Source organism: Mustela nigripes, chromosome 2 (assembly GCF_022355385.1).
Source record: "Mustela nigripes isolate SB6536 chromosome 2, MUSNIG.SB6536, whole genome shotgun sequence".
Classification (NCBI taxonomy): domain Eukaryota; kingdom Metazoa; phylum Chordata; class Mammalia; order Carnivora; family Mustelidae; genus Mustela; species Mustela nigripes.
In genome coordinates this window covers 95,774,317-95,798,932 of record NC_081558.1, presented here as the reverse complement: position 1 = coordinate 95,798,932, position 24,616 = coordinate 95,774,317, and the positions used below count along the sequence as shown (strand labels likewise).

At 44.7% G+C, this 24,616-nt stretch overlaps 1 protein-coding gene and 1 long non-coding RNA gene across 7 annotated transcripts in view; one reads left to right on the top strand and one right to left on the bottom strand.

Annotated features, from left to right (window-relative positions):
• LOC132011840 (uncharacterized) overlaps positions 1-22,826 on the bottom strand; it is a 79,466-nt gene extending 56,640 nt beyond the window's left edge. Inside the window, exon 1 of the long non-coding RNA XR_009402446.1 lies at positions 22,467-22,826. This is a non-coding gene — a long non-coding RNA (uncharacterized LOC132011840). The remainder of the gene's footprint in view (positions 1-22,466) is intronic.
• The window catches only part of NMNAT3 (nicotinamide nucleotide adenylyltransferase 3), a 125,042-nt gene extending 101,043 nt beyond the window's left edge, over positions 1-23,999 (top strand). For 4 of the 6 annotated variants that reach the window (XM_059391033.1, XM_059391034.1, XM_059391036.1 and 1 more), the window contains exons 3-5: positions 11,782-11,965; positions 16,724-16,803; positions 22,835-23,999. In XM_059391033.1, coding sequence (XP_059247016.1) covers positions 11,782-11,965; positions 16,724-16,803; positions 22,835-23,250 — 680 coding nt within the window. In that variant the 3' untranslated portion in view covers positions 23,251-23,999. Of the gene's footprint in view, positions 1-11,781; positions 11,966-16,723; positions 16,804-17,402; positions 17,492-22,834 lie in introns of all 6 variants that reach the window. The other 2 variants (XM_059391039.1, XM_059391037.1) reach the window with 2 other exon arrangements.
• Positions 24,000-24,616: the final 617 nt, after the last annotated feature.

Below are 24,616 nucleotides of genomic sequence, written 5' to 3'. Positions count from 1 at the left end.
GTTTAACAGTATAATCGGGGATGCAAAATACCCATATAAAGTAGTAGGTTATCAAATTGCTAATAAAAGAATAATTCAACATGACCAGGTAGCATTTATCCCAGGTATTCAAGGACAATATACCATAAAGATATCTATTAATATATTGCATTACTAAGACAATATATTTTTATAGAACCTAAATCATCATCTCAGTACACACTTAAAAGTCATTCAATAAAATCCAACACCTACTTAGGGATTTTTTTAAGCTCTTAGTAAATTAGAACTATAAGGATACTTATCTAGCATGACATATAATGACATAACACTTTAAGCATTCCCACAGAAGCAAGGAAATAGAAAAGAATGCCTACTTACCACCATTATTTCTAACGGCATCAGTCAAAAATAAGAAATAGACTTATAGATAGGAGACCTAGTTTTCATTATTTGCAGGTGGTATCATGGTATCCCTAGAAAATCCAGGGGAAGCATCTGAAAACCCAGCAGAACGAATACATTCAGTAAGGTAGTCCAGATTAAAAATAAGCCAAAATACAGAGTTTTCGACATAACAGTTGTGATACAATGTCGTGAGCTGTTTATGGTCTATAAAACATATGTAATATGTAATGTAACATTTAAAAATACATATAACCTGTACCTTAAAATAAAGTTTGACGAAAAAAAAATCATGCACCAGAGAAACTGCCAAGGACACCTGTCTTCAGGACGAACCTGAACTAGAAACGTGAAGGACGCTGGGGCGGGGCTCTGCCCCTCTGCTGGGAGGCCTCACTAAGTGCAGATACGAGCAGTCCTCAAGGGAATGGCCAGTTATTGATGGGCTTTCCAGTGAACATACCCATGGCTATTTGTCTTTATTTAACTTGAAAAAAGTATCCCAAGGTTCACCTGGAAGACTAACCAAGTGCTCAGAAAGCTCTGTGAGACATTAAGATATAATTTTTTTCAAAAGTGGTTACATGAGTGTGATGCTGACTCTAGACAGCTCAATGGAACACGAACTCTATGTAAAAAGATAAGACACGGTAAGAGTAAAACACAGAGTCCGTGGTGTGGAAGACACAGTTTTTATAAAAGGAAGTGGGTGGTCTCTTTAAGTACTTTTTTCCCCTTAAAGTGTTTAAGGAAAAAAGTCAATTTGATTGCCTACCTTATATATTAAGTGTTCTTATAATACTAAAGATAGGGCCGCCTGGGTGGCTCAGGCGGTTAAGCATCTGCCTTTGGCTCAGGTCATGATCATGGATCAGGTCCTGGGATCGAGTCCTGCATTGGGCTCCCTGCTCGGCGCGGAGCCTGTTTCTCCCTTCCCCTGCTCTTGCGCTATTGCTCACTCTTTCTCTCTCCCTCTCAAATAAATAAATAAAATCTTTTTTAAAAATTACTAAAGATAAACCTTAGAAGGGGAGGAATTCCCCAGCAATGGTTGTTTCCTTTGACCTCTAGCTCCCTCCTTGCACTACACAAGTGCATTTCTGAGATGCAAAAAAAAAAAAAAAAAAAATTAAAAGGACAAAAGCCTTTGTCCTTTTTCTGTGAATAAAATAATTAAGCAGGAACCTGCCCAGACTCTGACAGGGCTTCCCAGCAGCCCATATGGGACAGACAGAGGTAAGAAACCACTCAGTGAAGAGTAACATATCATCTGAAAAGGAACTGCCTTTCCAAAGATGGTCCACCCTACAGATTCTGGCCAAGAGGATGCCCTCTACTTAGGAAGATAAATTACTGAATTTCTGGTTCTCCATGAGATTCAGGAGAAAAATGTGAGCATAGCAGAAGATCAACCTGTCAGGAGAAGCAGCAGTCTAAAGACAGGGAAGGGCATTTGGGATGAAAAACATTTTTGCCAAATTAGCGCTCTGTGGGGCCGAGGCAGCAGGGAGGCAATTTCTGGCAACCAAATAGAAAATGAGAGTGAGTTCCAGAACTAAAGAAAAAGATGAGGGTATGAAAATACTAAGAGGAGATAAGGAACTGAGACAAGCAAGTAGAGCAGAGGCACGGTACTCAGTCAGAGAAATGATAGAAGCATCCCTGAGAGGACCAGTTGAGGCTTTGCTTCACAAGCATGTGGGGAGTTTTAGTTGGTTGAAAACCTAGACCAAGACTAGTCCCAGCAGCCAGACTGGAGTTGGGGGAGAGAGGTCCAGGATGTGGAGAAGAACCCTCTCTATGTGGTGCCAACAGACCCAACCGGGCAACGTTTCATATACTTGTTAAAAAGGGTTCATAGGAGCCCTTAGCCACCTGGGTGGCTAAGTCGGTTAAGCATCTGCCTTCTTCTCTGGTTGTGATCCCAGGATCCTGGGATCAATGCCCACATCGGGCTCTCTGCTCCATAGGGAATCTGCTTCTCCCTCTGCCTGCCACTCTCCCTACTCTCTTTGTCGAATAAATTTTTAAAAATCTTTTTAAAAAAGTTCATACGCATAAAAAGACAAGGGAACAATTACTGTGAACAGGTGGTTCACAGCCAGAGAAGCTCAAATGCCTAATAAGTCATAACAACCACACAAATCATCTTAAATGCAAGTTTTAAACCACAAAAGGTTCCTGCAGATTAGCAAAGATGTTTTTCGATGAATAATCCCAGCACTAGCCAGGATGGCAGGAGATGGGTTCTCTCATACCATGCTGGTAACACTCTCCCCTTGTTCAGAATTTCTGAAAAGCAGTTTAGCAAGATGTAGCAAAAGCCCCGAAAATGTTCAAGCCGGTGATTTTCCTTTCTAATAATTTATCTTAAAAATGTATCTAAAAATTGCAACTAAAAAGAGCTACAAAGATGGCTGCAATATGTTAATTCAAGCATACACACACACATATACATACATGTGTATATATACATATATCTTCATTATTATGCAGCCATTAAAAATGGTGTTTTCAAAAGTGCTCATGGCCAAGAAGAATGCTAATGATAGAATCTAAGAAGATACAAAAATTGAATTTACATTATATGAAGAAAAACAGAGAAGAAAAAGGCAATTAACCAAAATATAAACAATATTGACTCCTTAGATATGTTTTGTTGGTTTTTGATTCTTTATGCTTTTCAGTATCCTGAAATGTTTGTACCAAGTGCATTCATTTTAAACTAATTTTCTCTATTTCTAAGCATATGTACACTTCAAGTTAGCTTGCTATAAAGCTTATGGTAACTTTGTTCCATCCATCCCTACCCCTGATTCCTGGTTCCCAGAGCAGTTGTGTTTGCCTTTTTCAACCATCTTCTCTAGTATTTGTCTCCCTATTTTTGTATAATAAGCTTATACTGTGTTTCTTGATTTTTCAGATTTAGATAGTATCTGTTGGCTTCCAGTTATGAAAAGGGAAGATTTATCTCTCTCACACCCCTGCCCTCACACTTCACCTCCACCACATGCTCTCAGATTGGCTCACAACTCTGGGCTGAAGGAATATTGTTTCCATTTATATCTGCGTAAATGTCATTAATTAAGCCACATAGCTGACTAGATTTACATGGCATCCCAGGTGAACTTCGGTTCTTCCTGGAGATAATAATTGCTTTCTTTATTATTTCTTTATGTTCCTTAGATCTATCACTAATTCAGTCCTAAAATTTCCAGATCTTCAAAACTCATCTCAGTATACATAGACTCATCATGTCAACTGTCCCATTTTGATTCTGCTCGTACCCTCCCTGGGGTCTTCCAGCTCCTGTCTGGATGGTAAGCTCTCCGTGCTGCAACAGTGCTGTCATCTGAGATGTCCCCTCGCTGTTTCCCTGAGGTTCTCTCTGCCTGTCTCCTGGTGTGGAAGGACCTTGGATTTATTGGGTCTTGGCGCCTTCTGCTTTTTTTGGCCTGCTTCTGTTTTGGAGAAATGCATCCTCCTGCGTTTTTCTATCCCTAAAAAAGGATATATGGGAGCTAAATTTTTGAGACCCCTTGTGTATATGAACACAACTTTATTCCACACTCCAATTCAGAGGTCAGTCAACTATAGCCTGTGGGCCCTCTCTGGTCTAGAGTCTGTTTTCCTTCTTTCTGTAAACTAACAGTAAGGCTTTTTTTTTTTTTTTTAACATTTTAAAAGGATTGTTAAAAGAAAAGAAAAAAAAAGAATATGTAACAAAGATTGTATGTGGCTCCCAAAGCCTAAACTATTTGCTATCTGTCCCTTGATAAAAGAAAGCTTGCTGACCCCTGTTCTGATTGTTTGGTTGTTTGGCTAAATAGAGAATTCGAGGTTGGCAATAATTTTCCTTTCACAATTTGAAGGCTTTGCTGCACTGCCTTCTGGATCCTGGAATTGCTGTTGAGAAATCCAGTTTTATCCTGAGCCCCACTCTGGTGTGTTTGACCTCTGGTTTTCTCTCTGGAAAATTTTGGCATCTTCTCCATGAACCCGATGGTCTGCAGTTTTCTAATGGTTTGTCGTGTGTACACTTTCTGTCCTTCAAAGTGCTAAGCACGCAGAGGGTACTTGGTTCTGAAAATGCCCTTCTAGTCTGGGAATATGTACTATTTCTATGATGTTTTCCTCCCTTTGTTCTCTTCTAGAAATCTCTGTTACCAAGATATTGGGCCTTCCAGGTCAATCCTCTAATTGTATCTTATTGGCATATGATTTCCTCAGGTTATCTTCTGATTCTTCCACTGGCTTCATTTATTTATTCCAGTTATGAAAAGGGAAGAATGCACATTCCATGAGGACAGGAACCAGTCTGCTTCGTCACCCTGTGTGTCCTAGCACCTAGCACAGTACCTGGCATGGAATGGGCAGTGGGTGAATATTGTTGAATGAGTGGATATTTTTCTATTTCTAAAAGTTTCCTCCTGTTTTCTGACTGGCCCTTTGAGAGCATCCCACTCGTGGATAAGCTGTCATCTCTTACCCTCCTGACAATATTATTTGGAGATTCTTGAAATTTCCTTTTGCTCTGTGCATTGACTGCCTTTGTATCCTCCAAGTGCCTAACCTGGTGTTGGTTTTGGTCTCTTTTTCCCGGTCAGCAATTTTCTAAAATTTGTCTCTTAGACTATTCGCTTATATTTGCAGATCAGGCCCTACATGCTGGCTGGAAGCTCTGAGTATATGAGTGAAGCCAGTGGGCCTCATGGTCATGTGATCAGACCCCGGGTCCAATGCCCCTGAATGTACGGATCTGTGGGTGTCTTCTCCTTGGTGGGACTGTTATTCTGGAATCCAAATGTTAGCCTCTTGTCTGAAGGATGGTATTTCTCCCTCCTCTACCTATGCCTGTATATGGGAGGCAAGGGTCTCTCTGGTCCAACGTCAGCAGAAAGCAGACATCCAGCCTTCTGCCATGATGGGAGAATAGGTAGATGATTGGATCGAAGGGCTCCTTAGGCAAACTCTGAACTGGTCCTCCTGTGTTCGGGCCCTCAGTCACCCCTTCTCCCATTCCTGAGCCACTCTGCACTGCTGCTGCCACACAAGGCACCTCGCCTCTTCCCACCTTTGTTGCCTGCAGACTCTGCTTGTTAACCAACATTGTGCATCAGCTCTCCAGCTTCCAAAACTGTGTTGACCTTTCCCATCCGTGGTTGTCTCTCTTCCTCCTCTTTTTGCCCTGGTGATTTCATATGTATTCTATTCCTTCATTGCCATTTTATCAGAACAGGGGTGGGGATATAGAAGGAATTCTGTCCACCATGTTAAACTCACAGCCATCTATCGCTATGGTAACCCAATAGCAAGGTCAGTAGAGCTTCATACTTAGAGATGTGCGGGTCATGTTACCCAGAGTTAAAAGTCAGGTTCACATCCTTAGAGAGCTGACCAGTCTCGTGGGAAAGACAAACAGATCTTTACGGTACAGATACTGTAATGGAGCTGTGTCAGGGCAGCAGCGAGCTGCCAGAGAAGTACCTCCACCTACCTAGGGGGAGAATGGGTCATGTGAGAGGCAATACAGGGATTGTGGGAAAGAGAAGAGGCTTGAGCACACAACCATTTGGAGAGCAAGAAGGAGTTTTAGTCCAAATTGTTATTTTTATTGGTTCTCTTCTCCTGGGTGCTGTAACAAAGCATTGATTTTCTCCTTGTATCGCCTTCCCTGTCAATATGAGCCAAACCATCAAAAGTGACACCTGAGACTCCAAGGTGCTTGCACAGCTGCCTGGAGGGCCACCAGGAGCCCCACTCCTTTCCTCCAAACAGAGATTAATGTGCACGTTAAATGTACATAAATTGCCCAAGAAAGTGGGCACTCTTCAGAAGCTGGCCCCCCCCCCCTTTTTTAAGTGGAAAAGAAAAAGATCATATTCCATGGATAACATGGGACTCAGATATGCAGACCTAGAACTTGCTTTGCTTTCTGTAACACTCGCCTTGTTCTGAAGCCAGCATTTCCATGCATGGTGAAAAAATTTACCACTTCAAGGTAACCATTTTCTGATTTTAAAGTCATTGTGTTACAGGTCAGTTTTCAATCAAGTCCGTCTTTTGCTGCCTGCTTCCCCCAAAAGTGAATGAAGCATCACAGGTGGTAGTCTGTCATCCTGGTGTCTGAAGCAGGCTATCCGGGTCTTGGGCACTGGCCTCTATCCTCTCTGCCTCCACTACTGATGTGCCCCCAGCCTCAACTGGCTAAGGCCCCATGCCCAGGCTCTCCCTGGTTCTAACACCACCATGGTCCTTGGCTTTGCACTGTACACCCTGTGTCCCCTACTGGCCACTCCCCCTTCCCCCAAAGTAGCCCAGCTGACTGTTCATCCTCAGCCTCTTTCACTCCTCCTCTCAAAGAGCCTTGGGGATTTCTGTGGATGTCTGCCATGCCCCACTGAAGGCAGGAGAGGGGATGTTTCCGGAAGGCCTCTCTGCCTGTCACGGCGCACTGTCACTTCTACTCTACTGGTCCTCTGCCGGCACAGAGCAAGATGGTCGCCTCCTGGAATTCCAAGTGGGAACCAAAATACCAGCCCACCTATTCTGTGGTTCCCAAAACTAAGCCTATTAATTATAACCTCCCCCACCCAACACACAGGAGGCTTTGTCTCCAAAGGGTAAGAGGATGTAGGGAGCAGGTCTCCACTTGGCTCTAAACTCTTGGTCACCACAAATCTTTCCTACCAGGTCCTTCCCTCTGCCTGCTGCTCATTCCTCCACCCACCCCACCCCAGCTCCCAGAAGGGGCTTTTCCTTTCCATTTTCGTATTCTCTCCTTACTCCTCTGTGGATTTTAGTAAAACTGTATGCTCTTACTCCCTAGACTCTGGCTCTTGATATTTTTTAGGGAGACTTTCAAAATTTGATCAATCTTTCTCAACAAACCCTGATTCTAACCTTCACCAGTATTTCTGAGATGAGTTTTTGAAACCAGTTTCTGGAAGTGAAAAGATGAACATCCTTGCCTTATTCTCTGCTAGTTCTGTCATCCCCCTGATAGAGTGGATTCCTCCACCTCCAGGAAGGATAAATGCATCAGGGAACTCTCAGCTTCCCGGAAGGTGCGTGTGTTGGGGGCTGGCAGGTTGGTCAGGCTGCCTTCTTTGGATCAGCTCTCCCACTCAAAACAAAAAAAAATGATGAGCAGAACATTTTTCAAACCTCTCTGTTAAAGCCAAAAAGTGGGGATGTCTCAGACCAGCTGGGAGAAAACCCCCTAAAACCAGGGAGTTAGTAAGCAGGCTATTAGAACATCAGAACCACTGATGCCCTGTGGGCACTTGCCAGTACTGCTCACTTAAGCTTTGAATCAGCAGCCATAAAAGCCAACAAAGAATTCAAAGGCTGGAGCCCTCACAAGCTGGGGAACCTGATGGGTATCTTCCCCCACATGAAGCGGGACCCCAAAGAGCTCTCTCAGGGTCTAGATCTTAACCCTCCTTCTCCCCCCCAGTCCTAGAGGCCTTCAGAGAAGCCCTAGCACTAAGGCAAGCCAAAGAAGAAAAAGGCAAAGATAAAATACTGATAGGAAGAAACGCCTGCACATCAGTCTTCGCTCAGATTTGCAGCCCCTTGCTGGAATTAGTCAAAGAACCTTAAGTCAACACATTCATTTAAGGTCATCCATGACTTTCAGTAATTCCAGGGACCTGGAAGACAGAAACATGAAGCTTCTCTGGAGGAGGGCACATCTGACACCCGGGGGAGAGCCCCCCAATAAATGATTAGTCAGGGGCATTGACTGGCAAGTAGTCAAAAATCCTACAAAAATCACACCATCATTTCAAGAGTTGCAGAGAAGATGTTTGACAAAACTTAGTTATGACAAAAGTTCTTAAACAGGGAATAGCTGGGAATGTTTCTTAAAGTAGCCTATTTGTCAGGGTAGACCAGGTCAGTCTACCATAATAAATCCCCCAATTTTAAGAGCTTAGCACATTAAAGAACATTTCTCCCTTATCAGATAAATCCCATGTAGTTCCTGAAGGGCTACAGGGCAATTCACTGCCCAGCTGTGTCTCAGGAATCCTAGTAGGCCCCACCCATGGCTTTACATCCTTAACTTCAGCTTTCAGATTCACTATAAAAGAGTTGTAGGGTCAGCAAGAATCTTTTGGCCAAGTCTAGATGGGCCAGACATCACTTCTACCCACATCCCCGTTGACTACAATTCAGTGAGATCACAGAAACCCAACCTAATTTCAAGAAGAATGGATGTATTAGCTTCCAGTGTGCCCAGAAAGGGGAAAATGGAGTTTTAATGAACACATGGCATTGTCTTTGCCACAATTGAAAAAGGATAGCTACAGAAAACTTTCAGCAGACATCATATGTAATACTGAAACTCAAAAGCTTTTCCTCTGATAGTGGCAATAAGGCCCCCTAACACCACCTCTATTTGGTATCATGCTAGAGGTCTTCGGTGGTGCAGTGAGAAAAACAAAAGGCAGAGGGATTGGGAATGCAGCAAATTTGTCAGTATTTTCAATGGCATATTTTGGACACAGAAGATTCAAAAGACTGTACAGATAAACAATTAGAATAGGATAGTTTAGCAAGGTTACTACATATGCATTCAGGATGCCTAAATCATATGTCTATATATTAACAAGAAACAGAATAAAAAGTATATTTCAAATGCCATTTATTGGGACGCCTGGGTGGCTCAGTGGGTTAAGCCTCTGCCTTTGGCTCATGTCATGATCTCAGGGTCCTGGGATCGAGTCCCGCATCAGGCTCTTTGCTCAGCAGGGAGCTGCTTCCCCCTACCTCTGCCTGCCACTCTGCCTGCTTGTGGTCTCTGTCTGTCAAATAAGTAAATAAAATCTTTTTAAAAATGAATAAATAAATTCCATTTATAGTGGCATCCAAAAAATCAAGTGTCTAGGAATAAGTCTTAGAAAAGATGCTTAGGCTCTCTATAAGAAAAACTGTGTAACTTTATTTAGGGACATTTAAGAAGATCTAAACAAATGGAAAGATAAACCATGCTTGTGGATTGGACGGCTAAAAACTGTAAAGGCTTGAGTTCTCCCTAAATTAAATTATAAATTCAGTTCAGTTCCTATCAGAATTTCGCTAGGTTTTGCAGGGAGGGGCAAGGAGAGGTGCTTCATTTGTGGAATCTGACAAGCTCGTTCTGAAATGTATAGGGGAAGTACAAAAAGTCAAGAATTGCCAAGCCACTTCTGAAGCAGAAGCTGGTGGGAGGATTTGCTTAACCAGATACCAAGATGTGTAATAAAGCTATATTAAGCCAAGCAGTGTGCTGTTGCACAGTGCTGGGCAAATAGAGCAAAGAACAGAACAGCAGAGAAGCAGGCCCTTGCACAGGTGAACACTGATACTCAGCACATGGTTGGCAGAGCACGGCAGCAGGGTGGATGGGAGCTTTTGGGTAACCACTGCTGGAATAATGGACTGTCCAAAAGAAAAATAACTTAATAGGATTCACATCATGCACAAAGACCCAAATGTGAAAAAACTGTAAGCTTTTTATGAGATAATACAGGAAAATGTCTTCATAACACAAAATGCACTGGCCATAAAGGAAAAAACTAATAACCCAACCCAACTACATTAAAATTAAGAACTTTTTCTTTCATTTTCAAAGGATGCCATTAAAAAACAACAGTAAGGCAAGCCATAAAACAAGAGGGTATTTATGACTCCTATAACCAACTAACAAAAGGCTTGTATGTAGAATACGTAAGGAACTCTACGAATCAATGTTTAAAAAGCAGACAATCCAAAATATGGGCAAAAGATTTGAACAGGCACTTTCACAAAAAATTTAAGCCTGAATGTTAAATAATATGTATGAATAAATGCTCAGCCTCACTAGTGAGCAGGAAAATGAACTTTAAAACAACAGTGAGATTTAATTGCACGTCTCTCAGATTGGGAAGATCCTGACCATAACCTTGTGTGGCAGGGCCCAGCGCAAATGAAACTCTTCCTGCATGGCTGATTGGAGGACAAATAGCTGCAACCACTTGGGAAAATGGTCCAGCATCATCTAGAGAAGCTGCAGAGACACCTGCCCTATGACTCAGCAGGTCTACTCTTGGATGTGTGTCCTAAGACATGCATGGCTCTGTGCACAGGGAGACTTGGGGAAGGATGTCCATAGCAGCGCAGTTTGTAATTGTCCAAAGCCAGACTCAGACCAAGTCCATCAACAGTAAAAGAGATCAATTACTTAGTATATAATCTTGCAATGGAAGGTTATGCAGCAGTAAGACTGGTTGGATTACATGAATTTTATTTACATAAAGTGAAAAAGGCTGAACAAAAGAATATATTCAGTCTGATTCCATTTGTAAAAGTTTCAGAAGGCAAATGAATTTATGTTTTTTAAGGCTGCATAAATACATGGTAAGGCAATACAGGACAGAGAATTAATATTAAAAAAGAAAGAGTAGTGATTAACTGCTGTCCAAGTGGGGCTTGCAGTGGGAACATCTGGTGTGCCCAAAGTGTTTGTGTCTTAATCTAGGTGATGATGAAAGCAGGATATAGTTTATAACTCTCTGTCAACCCACCTGTGTTTCGTGTTTTTATGTGCATGTTATATTTTATAATACGATTTTAAAAAATATGTCCCATCCTAAAACAAAATATCATCCCACTACATAAGGATTCGCGAATATCTCTCCTTAGCACAAGGTCCTGCCAAGCAGGTATGGTCCCTTTTCACACACAGGAGAACTGAAGTTCAGATGACTACATATTTTATTTTTCCACATAGGTTGGTAATTGCCAAGGGTGCACTAGGGAGTGATGGAGCTGGAGCCCCCTCCCAAGGCTCTCGGGGTCCTGCTCAGACTCTTTCCATGCTGGTTCTCTAGCTTCCACCATGTCACTCTGGCTCTGAACTTGAAGTGTCCCATTCTCCAGTCCCTGAGCCATACTGCATCACTCATCAGCACAACCCACATCTTTCCCAAAGTAGGCCTTCCCATTCCTCCTAGACCCACCCCCTCCCTTCATCTTTGATTCACAAGATCCCCTGTTTGGGCATAAGAAACTACATGTCACTGTTGTCCCATCCATGATTAGAGGATGATGGTGCCTCTGTTAAGTCCTGTGCAGGAGGAGGCCATCATGTACCTTCCTGTGCTCTGACCCTAACTGTCCACACTGCCTTCTGGGCGTCTTGTCTGGCCACCCCCTCACAGCCTGGCTCTCAGGAGAAGTATGACTTGGGGCTATTGCCAACTGGAGAAGCACATGGCTCCTGGGGCATCCTTTACCCATGCCTGAGGGGGCTGGCCCATCAGGAGAGAATGCCCGAGTCTGCCCCCACTCAGGATGAGGCCCAGAGAGTTTCCAGGTGGCCGGGTGGTCACTGTCGGCACATACCACACACCCCTGCTCTCCCTTGCCTAGGAATGTACCAGGTGATCGGGGGTATCATCTCTCCTGTCAACGACCACTACAGGAAGCAAGGCCTTGTGGCTGCCCACCACCGGGTGGCCATGGCCCGGCTGGCCCTGCAGACGTCCGACTGGGTCCGGGTGGACCCCTGGGAGAGCGAGCAGCTGCAGTGGACGGAGACAGTGAAGGTGCTGAGGTAACAGCGGAGCATACTTTTGTGTGATGACCAGGGGTCATGGGACACATCTGTAGAGCCCTGCGGTTGAAAGTAGGGACCAAGTTTGAAGTAGGGCTTCAGCCAGGCTTGCTCAGCCAAAATCCCAGAAGCACTTCCTCTCAGAGGGAGAGAGACCCACAGACCCACTCTCAAGGAGGGCTAGAGTGAAAACAGTCATAACCCACTGCCTTTCAGGATGCACTTTCTGGAAATGCCCAATCTCGATTCAGAGGGCTGTCTCCTTGGGCTCCAGTGCAGCCACCTAGTAGCTGTGAGACTGGGTATTTAACATTCTGAGACACATTTCTCACTTGTAAAATGGGCACAATAAAACCTAATGAGGACTTTTTAAATGTAAAGAACTTTCCTGTCCCAGAACCCCATTAAAGGATTCACTAAGTGGGACCTTCTATCATTGTCATCACTGACTAGGGTGAAAACTGTATCTACCTCATAAGCCATCTTTTCTAATTGTACAAATTCTGGGCTCTATAAATCTCAACTTTTATGTAAAATTGAAAAAAAAAAAGCCTATAAATCTAGAAAGTTGCTCTAGAAAGTTTTCCTTTTGGAACTGCTATTAGCACCCAGCAGAAGTAATTGGCTCTTTGAAAGCCTTGAGAGCCCTGGGAGCTGGGGCAGTGGGTCACTGAGTTGGGTCTGGGAAAGGGTCCTGGGAGCTTACCAGAAAAGCAGGAAGCCCAGTCCAGCCTGGGGTTCAGAGGGGACGGGGAGGTGGGTCTGTCTCTCACAAACAGCCGGGTCTGCTGAAGGGACTGCAAACTGGGCGTTGTGTCTTCTCTGTTTGGAACGACTGGACTGGACAGTGTCCAGTAATTGGCAGGCCTGTTCCCTCATAAATCAATTTAGGTTTTCATTTTTTACTCATCTTCACAGTCACTTGGTTGAAAACTGTTTACCTTTTTCTTAGATTAAAGGTAAACATTTAGTTACAGATCTTGGCTCTGATTATTTGCCTTTTTCTTGGGAAAGAACCAGCTAGAAGCATTCAGTAGTAATTCAGTGCTACTTCAGAACCTCTTGCCAAATTAAAAGAAGAGCAAATATGAAATGACGGTTAGAATACATGCTCTTTTTTTTAACATAAAGAATAAATTTACACCTAGATCATCCCTTCAGAATAAGAAATAACAGCCAGTTCTCATCTCTGGAGGATAGCAGAGGGGAAAACACACAAAAGAGTAGAAAATCCAGCAAATCGTTTATCTTTAACACTAGTCACAAAGACGCTTTCCTCCTTCACCCTGTGAGAGGCAGTGTGGCCTAGGGCCCAGATGTGGAAGTCCAGTTTACTAGTTCAGGGACTTGATGTGAGTTAGCATCTCTGAGCCTCAGTTCCTCGCCTAATAAAATGAGTGTGACACCACCTACTTCTTCGGGGCACTGCGTGAATTAAATGGGATGATGTGGGCAAAATACCTGGTTTATGGCAGGTGCTTAATAATGTTAGTTACCTTCCTTGCCTCCCCAACACTGGCCCAGAATTTATCCTCAAGACAGATAAGCCATTCCTGGATAAATACGAACTGGCCACAGAACTATATAATATTGTTGCTGCTTCTGTTGGAAAATGCAGGTGTGAGCTGAGATTTTACTGACCATGTGCTTTTTCTTTTTCTTACTCTATCCTTTAGTCCAGTGCCTCTCAGCCCTGGCTGCACCCTGAATCACCTAGGGAGCTTTCAAAAGTACCAACTTCTCCCAGAGTCGGGGATGTCACTGGTCTGGGGTGGGGCATCAGAATTTTTAAGGGCTGCCTAGTGATTCTAATGCTTGGCTAGGATTGAGGCCACAGCCTCAGTCACAAAGTATGTGAACCAGGCTTATGATTAGTACCAAGATCCATCCAAACCAGTGGGCCCTGGCTATAGGAATCACCTGGGAAGCTTTTTTAAAAATGCTCATCTCCCCACCCCCAGGAATTATGATTTGTGAGTGGGGTTTAGGCATGGGTATTTTTTTTAAGGTCCCCAAATGATTGATTTTGTGCAGCCAGGGTTGAAAATCCATTGATACAGACAACACAGTGTTGCTAATAACTGATCCCATTCTTTTTTTCCAACATTTAGAGTGAGCTTCTCAGAAAATTTGATTGTGAATGTTTTCCTAAAATTCCCCAAGCATTTTTCTTTTTAAGATTGAAAATCTGGTAGTTATAAGGTTAGGTGATTTTAGAAGCAAGGTAATAAACCACCCCACCCTTTGCTCCATTTAGTATCTTCCTGACAGAGTCAACAGGGGATTTGCATCATAGGGACAAATAGTGTGACTATGACAAATGTCACTGTGAAGTAAATTCACAGTAGAGTTCATTGAGGATTCTTTTTCTACTTATCAGATTGCTTATTTTTACTTTTTTTTTTTAAATATAGGCCAGTTTTCATGCTTTTAGGACATTTGATAGCTTACTTTGCTCACCTTCTGGAGCTGTGAGGGGAGGTCCTTAGTCACAATGCCATTTATGTGGCCCATCATCATGGTCACCATCTCTACTGTCATCTCACCAACCCCTCTGCAAGCATGATCTTACGCTGTCCTCCTTTTACAGATGAAGAACCAGGTTCAGAGAGGCTAAGTTAATCAAAGTCACGAATGAGTGGCAGAGCCCCCGTCTGAGTCTGAAGCCACACTTATGGTCCTCCTGCAACCAGAGATCTACTGGTGGGCTCACAGAGGGGCTGACTCTGGTCCTGCCACAGGGACCCTCTGACCAGGCATGCCTGGACTGCGTAGGACATGGAAAACTCAAACTCAGGCCCGGGGCTGGGCACACTGGGACACCACTCAGGCAGACAGGAAGAAGCCATGGGCACTGCCCCACAGAGGCCCACTGGAGGTCTGTGAGAATAATTATTCACACATCAGAGTTCAGAGAGCCAGCTAATATTCACGTAGGGTCAACCTGAACTAGGATCTTCAAGGTAAATACAATAAAATGACAGTCACCACTTTTACTGATCACCAGTTTGTGCCAGGCTTTTCTAGGTAGGTTAATATCTAGTCACCTCAGAAACTCTGAGAAGTAGGTGGTTTAGTCCCATTTTACAGATGGGAAAATGGAGGCTCTGAAAGGGTTAGTAACATCCACAGACTCCTACAGTTAGAAAGTAGAGGTGAGACTCACACCTACTTCAGTATGGTAAGATTCCAATCTAATTAGGAGTGAATCCTCAGACATGAAGCTTACCAAAACCAAATCAGACAATAATGGAAACACAGAGTCCAACTAGACCCTAAGAGGACTCAGTTGAGTCTCTGAGATCATCAGAAAAGACTAGGGGCCAGAATTAAATGTATTTATTGGTCCACTCCTTCCATCATTCCTGAATTCAGCAGATTTTAGGTAAGCATTTCCTGAGAACTAAGACTATAAGGATGAATTAAATGAGCTCACCATTCTCAGAAAAAACTGATAAAGTTGACTGGGCTCTTTCTGTGGACGGGCCAGTACTAAGCTGCTCCATGAATCCTCAGTGTAGCTCACAGGGGTGGGTGTGGTCATCGTCCCCCATTCTACAGATGAGGAAACTGGAGGCAGATTGCTTAAGGAGACCACCAGATTACCACGGCTGCTGGTTGGAAGCAGAATTCCAACCAAGCAGTCTAACTGTAAAGCTTAACCTTTACACCATGCCTTGCCCCAGTGATGATCAGCCCTGGGCCACTCGCCCAGCACTGGGCAGGGAAGGAAGTGCTTTTTCTCTCACAGTCTGGTGATGCTCAGCAGGGAGGTCAGCATCAGCTTCATGATGACCAATAAATAGATGAGGTCAGTGAAGCTCTGAGTGATTCATCCAAGGTCATACAAGCCAGAAAAGTTAAACTCGAACCCACCCAGTCTGGCTGCAGAGCCCCTGCATTCCCCCAAACACAGCTCATAAATGTATAATTCAGTAGGTGGAAGAGTGCATTGATACAAGATGTGGTGACTACCTGTGTTTGATCAGGTATGTCTTGATTTGCACATTGATTGCTAAAAGAGCCAGGCGTGCCAAGCTGGCATGAGTCTAATCAGATCTGAAATGCTAATACCAAATGAGACTTGCTTCGTCCTGCCCGCTGTTCCATGCACTTTGCGTGCATAACTCCTTCAATCCTCATGACCACTAGTGAGAGGCACACACGGTGACTCTTCTTGTCACACAAGTGCTGAACTGTCCGCAGACAGAAAGCAGTTGATGCCCTCACAGGGTGACCCAGCTGGCCAGTGAGGGAGCTGAGATTAAGCCCAGGCAGCCCACTCCGTGAAGTCCTGAAATACTAGTTTAGAACAACAGTGAGCTGTGGGCCATGCACCGTGTAGTAGCTGACTCACCCTCACAAAAGTCTAAAAGGTAGGCATTGTCCTCACTTTACAAATGAAAGGTTTTATTTTGAACCCACATGTGTGTGATTCTCATAGAGCATGTCCTTAATCCCTACTCAACGTTTTTTAAGTGAGGTATTTAAAGACAGTGTTAAAAAAAAGTAGAACCATGCTCATCCCCCCCATCCCAACCTTCCACCAGGGCTCACAGAAGGCAGTGGAGGGTTAAGAGGACCCGATCACATCTGCTTTTTATCCCAGCCCCTGGCACATAGCAGTAGGCCCTCCACAAACATTTGTGGAACGAGCTACCTACCTAAAATGGACAAAGCAGGTGGAGACTTGAAAACAGACCCCTGGGTGGCTTTGTGGGGATGGGCACACCCTGAGCCCGTGTATTTGCAATGCAGGCATCATCACAGCGAACTGCTCAGATCTCTGCCCAGGAGGGAAGGCCCAGACCACAGCAGGGCTCGCACAGCCCCCACAGGTAGGTACGGACCCTCTTGTCCCTGGGAGGGGGAGAGGTCAGGGATGCGCAGGACCCACTCCCAAGCAGCATAAGGATTCTGAGGCTTGCTGGGCTGTGGTGACACTTCCCGGGTTGAAAGGTCATTGTCAACAATCTGCCACCATCCCTTGTAAATCGGGTTGCTACTTTAGGATTTTCTTCTCCAAAGGAGTTTACCTACCCTTGTGACTTGTGCTTGTGACCCGGATTACAGTCAGGGCTACACAGGGATAAACCAGTGAGTGATGCTGGACTCCTTTAAAAGCCTGAGCCTTTCTGAGTACAAATGTGCCATTCTGATCCTCAAACAGAAACCTGTTTTTAGGGGAATTTCAGTCCATGTGGAATGTCCTTTTAATTTGTAACCCTGGGTTTCTACCCTGTTGTTAGTTCCTGGTGTTTGGTGGAATCTTACTAGTTGTGACTTTGAAGTATCTTCCCTCTCTAATGGCAGCCTTGGTCCTATGGGTCAAGTGTGTAGGCCCCTCATGGAAATAAACAGAAGTCCCTGGTGATGGAAGGGCAGGATGTGACATGGTCAGGGACTCACTGGTCCCGCCCCGCTGAAACCCCATCAGGTGCATCTATGTGGTTTTTCTACTGCCTGTCTCCCAACTGTGGATGGTGTGTACCTGTTCCTGATCAGAAGGGCTCAGGAATATCACAGGTAAACCAACCTAAAATTTCCTGCAGGACTTTTCAGAGCCTTTACTATGATCATGTGCATTGTGACTCTACAAGAAAGGGAACTAGCTTGTGGCCATTATCACTTTTTAGTCATGGGACCCTTTTCGACACATATTGGTGCCCCAGAAGACCAGTGCCCTTCCCCACCCCAAACACAGACTGGAAGGCGCTCTTCTAAAAGAACTCGAAAATGCTACCAGGCCCTAAAGGTTTCATGCAGCAGTCCTCAAATGCTGGTTAAAGGATCACTCACTGGCAGAATCACCTGTGAGGTGTATAACAATTTAGGCCACAGCCCAGGCCCCCTGAGTTCTGGGAATCTGGATATTTAGCAGGCATGCTGGGATTTGCTTTATGGCCAGTTCGGGGGACTGCACTAGAGTAGGAATCTAAGAAAGGAGGAGGTCCAGCATCTCCTGTGTAATCCTCTGCTGTGTCTGCCTCTCTTCCCCCATCTTCCAGTCTTGGAACACAGGCAGCGTTCCTTCTCAGCCTCTGCTTCTCTCTGAAGCATCTCTGGCTCAGCAACTACTTCTACCAGAGTTAGGAGACACCCACTGAGCACCTCCCCAGGCCTGGCTTTGGACTCAGGAAAAAAAAGGTAGCCTCCCCGAGCCTCTGACCTAAGGCTAGAGACAGGCTGTGAATGGTGTGGAGTCCAGGCATGGATTAGGAAGGCTGCCTGGAAGAGGAGACACTAGTCCCAGGACTCAGGATAAGTATCTTCTCTGAGATTAGGGACATTCTGGGCAGAGGGGCAGCTGGGCAAAACACAAAGGCAGGAAATGGCATAGGTGCTGCACATTCCTTGCTGCTAGGGAATGCTGGAGCTTCCAGTGACAGGCAGGAGCCTCCAGTGATGTGAGAGGGATGCCACACACAGGCTCCCAGCCTCTCACACTTGCCCCCCCTGCACCTGCTTCCAGAATCCCTGTCTTAGGTCTTCGCTGGGTGCCTCTCCCCCCCACCTTCACTCTGACTCCACTTTTGAAAACTTACCTGTCCTCTTTGGCCCACGTTGGACCCATCTTCCTGTGAAACCAGTCCCAGCTGACTCTCCCCCTCCCTCAGCCAAAGCTCACCCGCATTCTTTTCAGATTTATTTTCTAAGGGCTACTCTGCTTGGCCCTGTAATGTTGGGAGTTTGTTCTTTATCCCTTTTCATGCTATTCAGGCCCTGGGTCCTGCTCATCTTCGTTCTTTCCTAAAGTAACTGTTAAAAAAAGAAAATTCATGTTGAATGAAAAGTGGGCTTTTCAATTTACCAAAATATATTAGGAGCTTTAAAAATGTTCATGTCCTTTGCTTGATATATTCCCCTTCTAGGAACCAGACAGTGGAAATAATTAGAAATTGGGACAAAGATTTATGTAGAAAGATGTTTAGCACAGCAGTTTTTATAATGGCAGAAAATAAAAGCAACCTCCATGTTTAAGTATTAGAGAATGTTTAAGTTATTCTGTATACACAGGACAAATAATTGAGACAAAAGGTTTTTGGAGGAAGGCTTATGAGGTAAGTGGGAAAAATCAGGATATGATTCTGTATATATAATCGCAAGTATATAAAATGTAAATATACTTGTACATCTATTTGCATGTCTTAATCAATAGAAAAAAAAAACAAAAAATACAGGAAAATACTAAGTTTTTGTAGAAAGCAGAATTATTGGGGTGCCTGGATGGCTCAGTCATTAAGCGTCTGCCTCCAGCTGAGGTCATGATCCCAGAGTCCTGGGATGGAGCCCTGCATTGGGCTCCCTGCTCAGCAAGGAGTCTGCTTCTCCCTCTCCCTCTACCTGCTGCTCTCCCTGCTCATGCCCTCTGTCAAATAAATAAATAAATCTTTAAAAAAAAAAAAAAGGAAAGAATTGTTGTTTTCTACATTAAATACATATTTTCCATACATTTTATGATGGATATAGATTACACATTTGTAATCAGAGGGAAAAACAGTCCACAACACTAGAGCAATGAACAAGAGGAGGGTGGAGTTCTTCCTCAGCTGAAATCTCACATCTGACTAGGCGGCCTGTATGTTACGAGTAACATATTTGTAAAGGACCACTTGTGTGCTGCGTATTTCGTTGGACACTCGTCTCCCCTGGGACTGACGATTACAGGCTGCACTCAGCATGTTATGGCAGCCAGAGCCCTGCTTTGCCCGTCACTCCCATGATCTTTGGTCCTCCTTGGATTGACTCAGTCATGTGGGCTGCCCGGTTCTGGGCTGCTTGAATATGACACATGGGACGGAGGATGCCTCGGTTGGTCCTCTAGCAGCCTGACGGTATGTGTATCTTTTGTGCAGGTGGTCCCTGCTCTTAGCTGATGAGGCTGAGCACAGCTCAGCAGCCTTCAAAGGATTCTCTATCCGCACAACCAGAACAGCCACTCCCTCTGATTCCATCTTGCACCAGTTTGATCCACAGTGGCCTTGTCTGGTTACTTTGGGCACCACCCTTTATCCCTGGCTTCAGCTCTGGTGTCCCGTCCACTCAGGGTCTCACACTCCTCACACATGGCTATGTGCCCATACCCTGCACTAGGCCAGAAATTCACATTGCATTCAGTCCGTCACTCAATTTCCAGGACTTCTGCAGGAGGTCATCCCCATTTTACAGCAGAGGGAACTGGCCCAGCTGCCAGAACTCTCCCATGCTTCCTACGGCTCTGAAACAGAAAACCCAGGACTGGCTGACCTCAGGCCTGGGTGTTCTTAATATAAACTGGACTTCCAAAGAAAAAGGTCCCGGTGGCACTTCCCTCACTTTCCATGTAAATCTCTGCTTTTTAAAGCCTGTGGCTATTCCAAGAAAGCGCACTGCCCCCAGAATACCCACGGACATCTGATGTAGGTCACTACATCATGGTTAAGACAAATCAGATCACCAGCCTTTATTCAGCACCTCTGACTTAGGTGCCCAGTGTGAAGAGTTTGTAGCAGTGATGTAAATGGATTTGAAAGAGATAGACAGTGGTCTCTGAGGGCTGCCCAGAGTGGGAGTCCAAGGCACATGTTGCCAGAAGTGATTACCTTGCAGACATGCCTTTGATTTGAGGGATGGGAAGGTGTGGTCACTTGTCCCCTGTAGGCAAGAGCTCACGGTGAATTGTATTCCTGTCACTGTTAATAAATCAAATAGTGTCTAATATTGAAGCCATTGTGTGGAAACTGTCCCCACAAAAATCCACCAACAGAGGAAAGGGGGTATCTTCTGTTCTTTGACCTGTGGGAAACGGAGGGGAGGACAGTGTGCTCCAGGCCTCAGGAGACCCTACAATTAAATGCCCTACAATTAAATCATTTAACCTCTCCCATAGGAAGAGCACGTGAAAATCACGCATTTGTTTAAAAGGTCAAAAGCTGGTCTCTTGTTATGTTACAGTGGTTGAATAAATAAGAAATTAGAGTAGAACCTTAGGGATGAAAAATAGTTCAAATCCACATATGTTGTGAGCAATGGGACCAGCCCAAAGTAGTGGAAAGTGTGAGTTATTGAATAATTCTTAAATGCAGTTTTACTGATGTTAAAAATACTCCCTATGGGAAAAAAACATCCATAAATGTTGAATGGACATGTGGATGAATGGGTTAGTGGATAAGACGGTGGATGGATGATGGATGGTACTTAACACCTATCCCACTCTGTTGATAGGTGTTACTCTGTTCTAAGCACTGTTCTAAGTACTTCATACTTATAGGCTCATTCAGTTATAAAATAGTCCTATGGGGTAAGTACTATTAATATCCTCATTTTAAAGTTGAGGTCACACAGCTGTTGAATGGCAGAGCCAGGTCTAAGGTGTCTGGCTTTAAAGTCCTAGTTCTTAACCATGGACAGATAATTTATGAATACATGCATCAGTGTTTGAATATCATTTCATTATAGCAATATTATGCTGCTAGAGTGTTTGAAAAGTCCTTTTCTATAATTATATATGCTTCTTCGAAATCAGTAAATAAGTCCAGTCCTCAGTCGGGAGACTGAGGCCCAGAGAAGGCTGCATCAGCCCCATAGCAGCCAGTGCCTGACTGAGGCTGAATTCAGACCTCCCCATGACACCTCCAGTTTCTCACTTTCCGTTCCACAGCTGATCTAGTGCGCTCCTTTGTAAACTCATCTCTCTAATCCATGCCCAGATCCTTCCAAGTTTCCACAGAAGAGGAGCCTCAAGCCACCATTTACATCAGCTCTTTCCCCAGCTGGTGGTATCCCTGAAGTCGGTCCCCCCACCCCAGCTTGGGTTTCCCAGTGACTGAGAGCTGCCACCTCTAGGAACACAGCCTTTGCCATTTACTGAAGCTAGAATCGGCTTCCAGGAGGACCAGAGATCCTAGTGGCTGCTTCTAGCATGGACTTGATTTTCTCCTTTCCACATCAGCCCATTCAAAAGGGACATGACCTTGAACAGTGCCGGGAAAATCCAGGAAGGGCGTCGGGGTTCTGATGCATATACAATTCCCGCCAGCAGGAGGCGGCAGAGCCCATCATTTACAAATGCCCCACCCGGAGGCCGGAGGTCAGGTTTGAATCCTGCCTCCTCTTCTGCCTGGAGTGACCTCAGGCAGGCAAGTTTCCCTCTCCGCAGACCGGGCGCAACGATAACGCCTACCACGTGAGACCGTTCTGAGGATCAGAGGAGATTAAACCCATAAAGCGCTTAGCGGTGGTGCTCCCAGTGAGCACCCAGTAAACGTTAGGCATCCTTTTATCATCACAACCATCTTTCTGTTAGAACAAATGCCAAAGGATTATCCACATTGATCAGTTGTTCTAGAGCTTTGTTATATTGAAAACAGATGAAAAGGTCACTAGCTGTTGATTATCCCAAGAACCTTTATGCTGAGATTTACTTCTAAAAGTACCAGGTGTTAGGGCTGAAATAAGATTGTGAAAAGGGCGGTGACTTGCCTGACGCCCCCAGCTAGCACTAGGATTTTTACAGCCTTACCTTCTATCTGAAGACCAGGTCCACAGCCGCCTTCGGACCACCCTGCCGTGAGGTCCAGCCACTGCACGCAGACTTGTGGTAGAATACTGGAGGAAAACTAACAAACAGGCCATTGTGTATTTCTTGGCGCTCTACCAATACTAAACAAAAGATTTATTGATTAAATTATTACTTAACAACTGTATGTCCCTGAAGTCGCTCCAGATTCACTTACATGCTTTTGCTTTTGCAGTCATGAACACACAGACACTGAGTTCCCAATACATTCCCAGAAAAGCATCCTGTGCAGTTTTCAAACGGAATATGATGTTATCTTTACTGCCATGACCCTTCTGTAACCTTGTCAGCCTCCACCCTTGTTTTTCCAGCTGTGCCCGAGCTGAAACTGCTCTGCGGGGCAGATGTCCTGAAGACCTTCCAGACTCCCAACCTCTGGAAAGATGCACACATCCAGGAGATCGTGGAGAAGTTCGGTGTGGTGTGCGTGAGCCGCACAGGTCACAACCCAAAGGAATACATCTCAGGCTCGCCCATCCTGCACCGGTACCGGCACAACATTCACCTGGCCAGGGAGCCCGTGCAGAACGAGCTCAGCTCCACATACGTCCGGCAGGCCCTGAGCCAGGGGCACAGCGTGAAGTACCTGCTCCCAGATGCCGTCATCACCTATATCAGGGACCACAACCTCTACACCAGGGACAGTTCCTGGAAAGGCAGCAGCACCCAGAGGAGTGAAGGAAAGACAGGCTGGGAAGAGTCAGCCTCTCCACAGAACTCCTCCTGACCAAAGGGCAGTCAAGGTCTTGGGCCTTTTTTTTTTTCTCATGTTTCCTTTATTTTACTTAGTCAATGAGTTGACTTCAGAGGCATCTTCTGTCTGAGGAAGATACATGTTTCTTTTGGGAGGAGGAGCAGGTGCCTACATCTCAAGAATGGACTTTCTCCAAAGAGGTTAAAATGGCGTGACAGGTCACTAGAACTAGACCACAGCTCTCAGAGGCTGTCACTGCAGAGGCCTTCTTATTCTGTAAGGGGTGACTCAGGCATGCGCATCGAAGGCAGTTCTACACCAGGCAGGGCCTCCGAGGGTCAGCTCAGAACTGCCCACACACATTTTTTAACTAGAACCAGGTGCAGATGCCTGTCTTGATGGGAGAGACTTGACAGGATGCTAATTACCAAACAGTGGGCTTTGTCAACGCCTTGTTCCAACAAAATAATACTAAGTGAGGAGTCAAAAATTTGGAAACAGCTCTTAACCACTGTCTGCCTGCATAAGCTGTAGATACAATTTTAAATCTTTCTAAGAAGTGACCTTCAAACAGTATTTTTGATATGGCAGATATTTTTAACACGACTTTTTTTTTTTTTTTTAAATAAATGCCAGGACTCCTGATTTCCAGGTTTCTAAAAAAGGAACTGAGGTAAAACAGATGCCTTGACTGTTTCAGAGGATCTTTTTGAATGTTTTATGACCGCCTGCCTGTTTGAATATTGGCAAAGAGATAAATAATAAATTGACATCGAAAGATATTAATGAAAAGTTTCTCTTTTTTCTTCCTTTGTTATATTATTAATGCCTGATGTACCAGCTGTTGCTCTTCTTTTTAGCTACCCCATGAAATTTGCCACTGTTCCAGTTGAACTGACATGAATTTAAAAGTTTCTGTTTCCAGATACAAGCAGTGGGGAAAGCAGTTGCTTTTGAACACATTGTAACGACTGGGTAATCTGAAGCTCTGGGCGGAGGGCTCCGTTCAAGGGGGCCTAAAGGATAAGAAGAGGAACTTCACCCGTGTGCAAGATTGTCATTCCACTTCACCTTAAGAAGAGGTTTTAATTGGACTAATTCGGTTTGAGTTTACTCTTTACATCTGCTCACCAAATGACTGAATGCATTCAGAATGGACCACTCCATACTTTTACGTGGGTTCGTCCTTGGTGTAGGTGTCGTCATGCAGAAAAACAAAGGGCCAGCCAGGAAGAATCTCCTATCTCCCCAGACATATTCCAGCCTTCGTGTGTGTGTCACAATAGCAAGGAGTAGAGTAGGCAATCAGGATTTCCTGGATCTAGTGTAGTGGGGCCCTCCTGTGGGGTGGGGAGGGTCCCTAGACCCCCACCCCTGCCACCTCTAAAGCTGCTAGCCC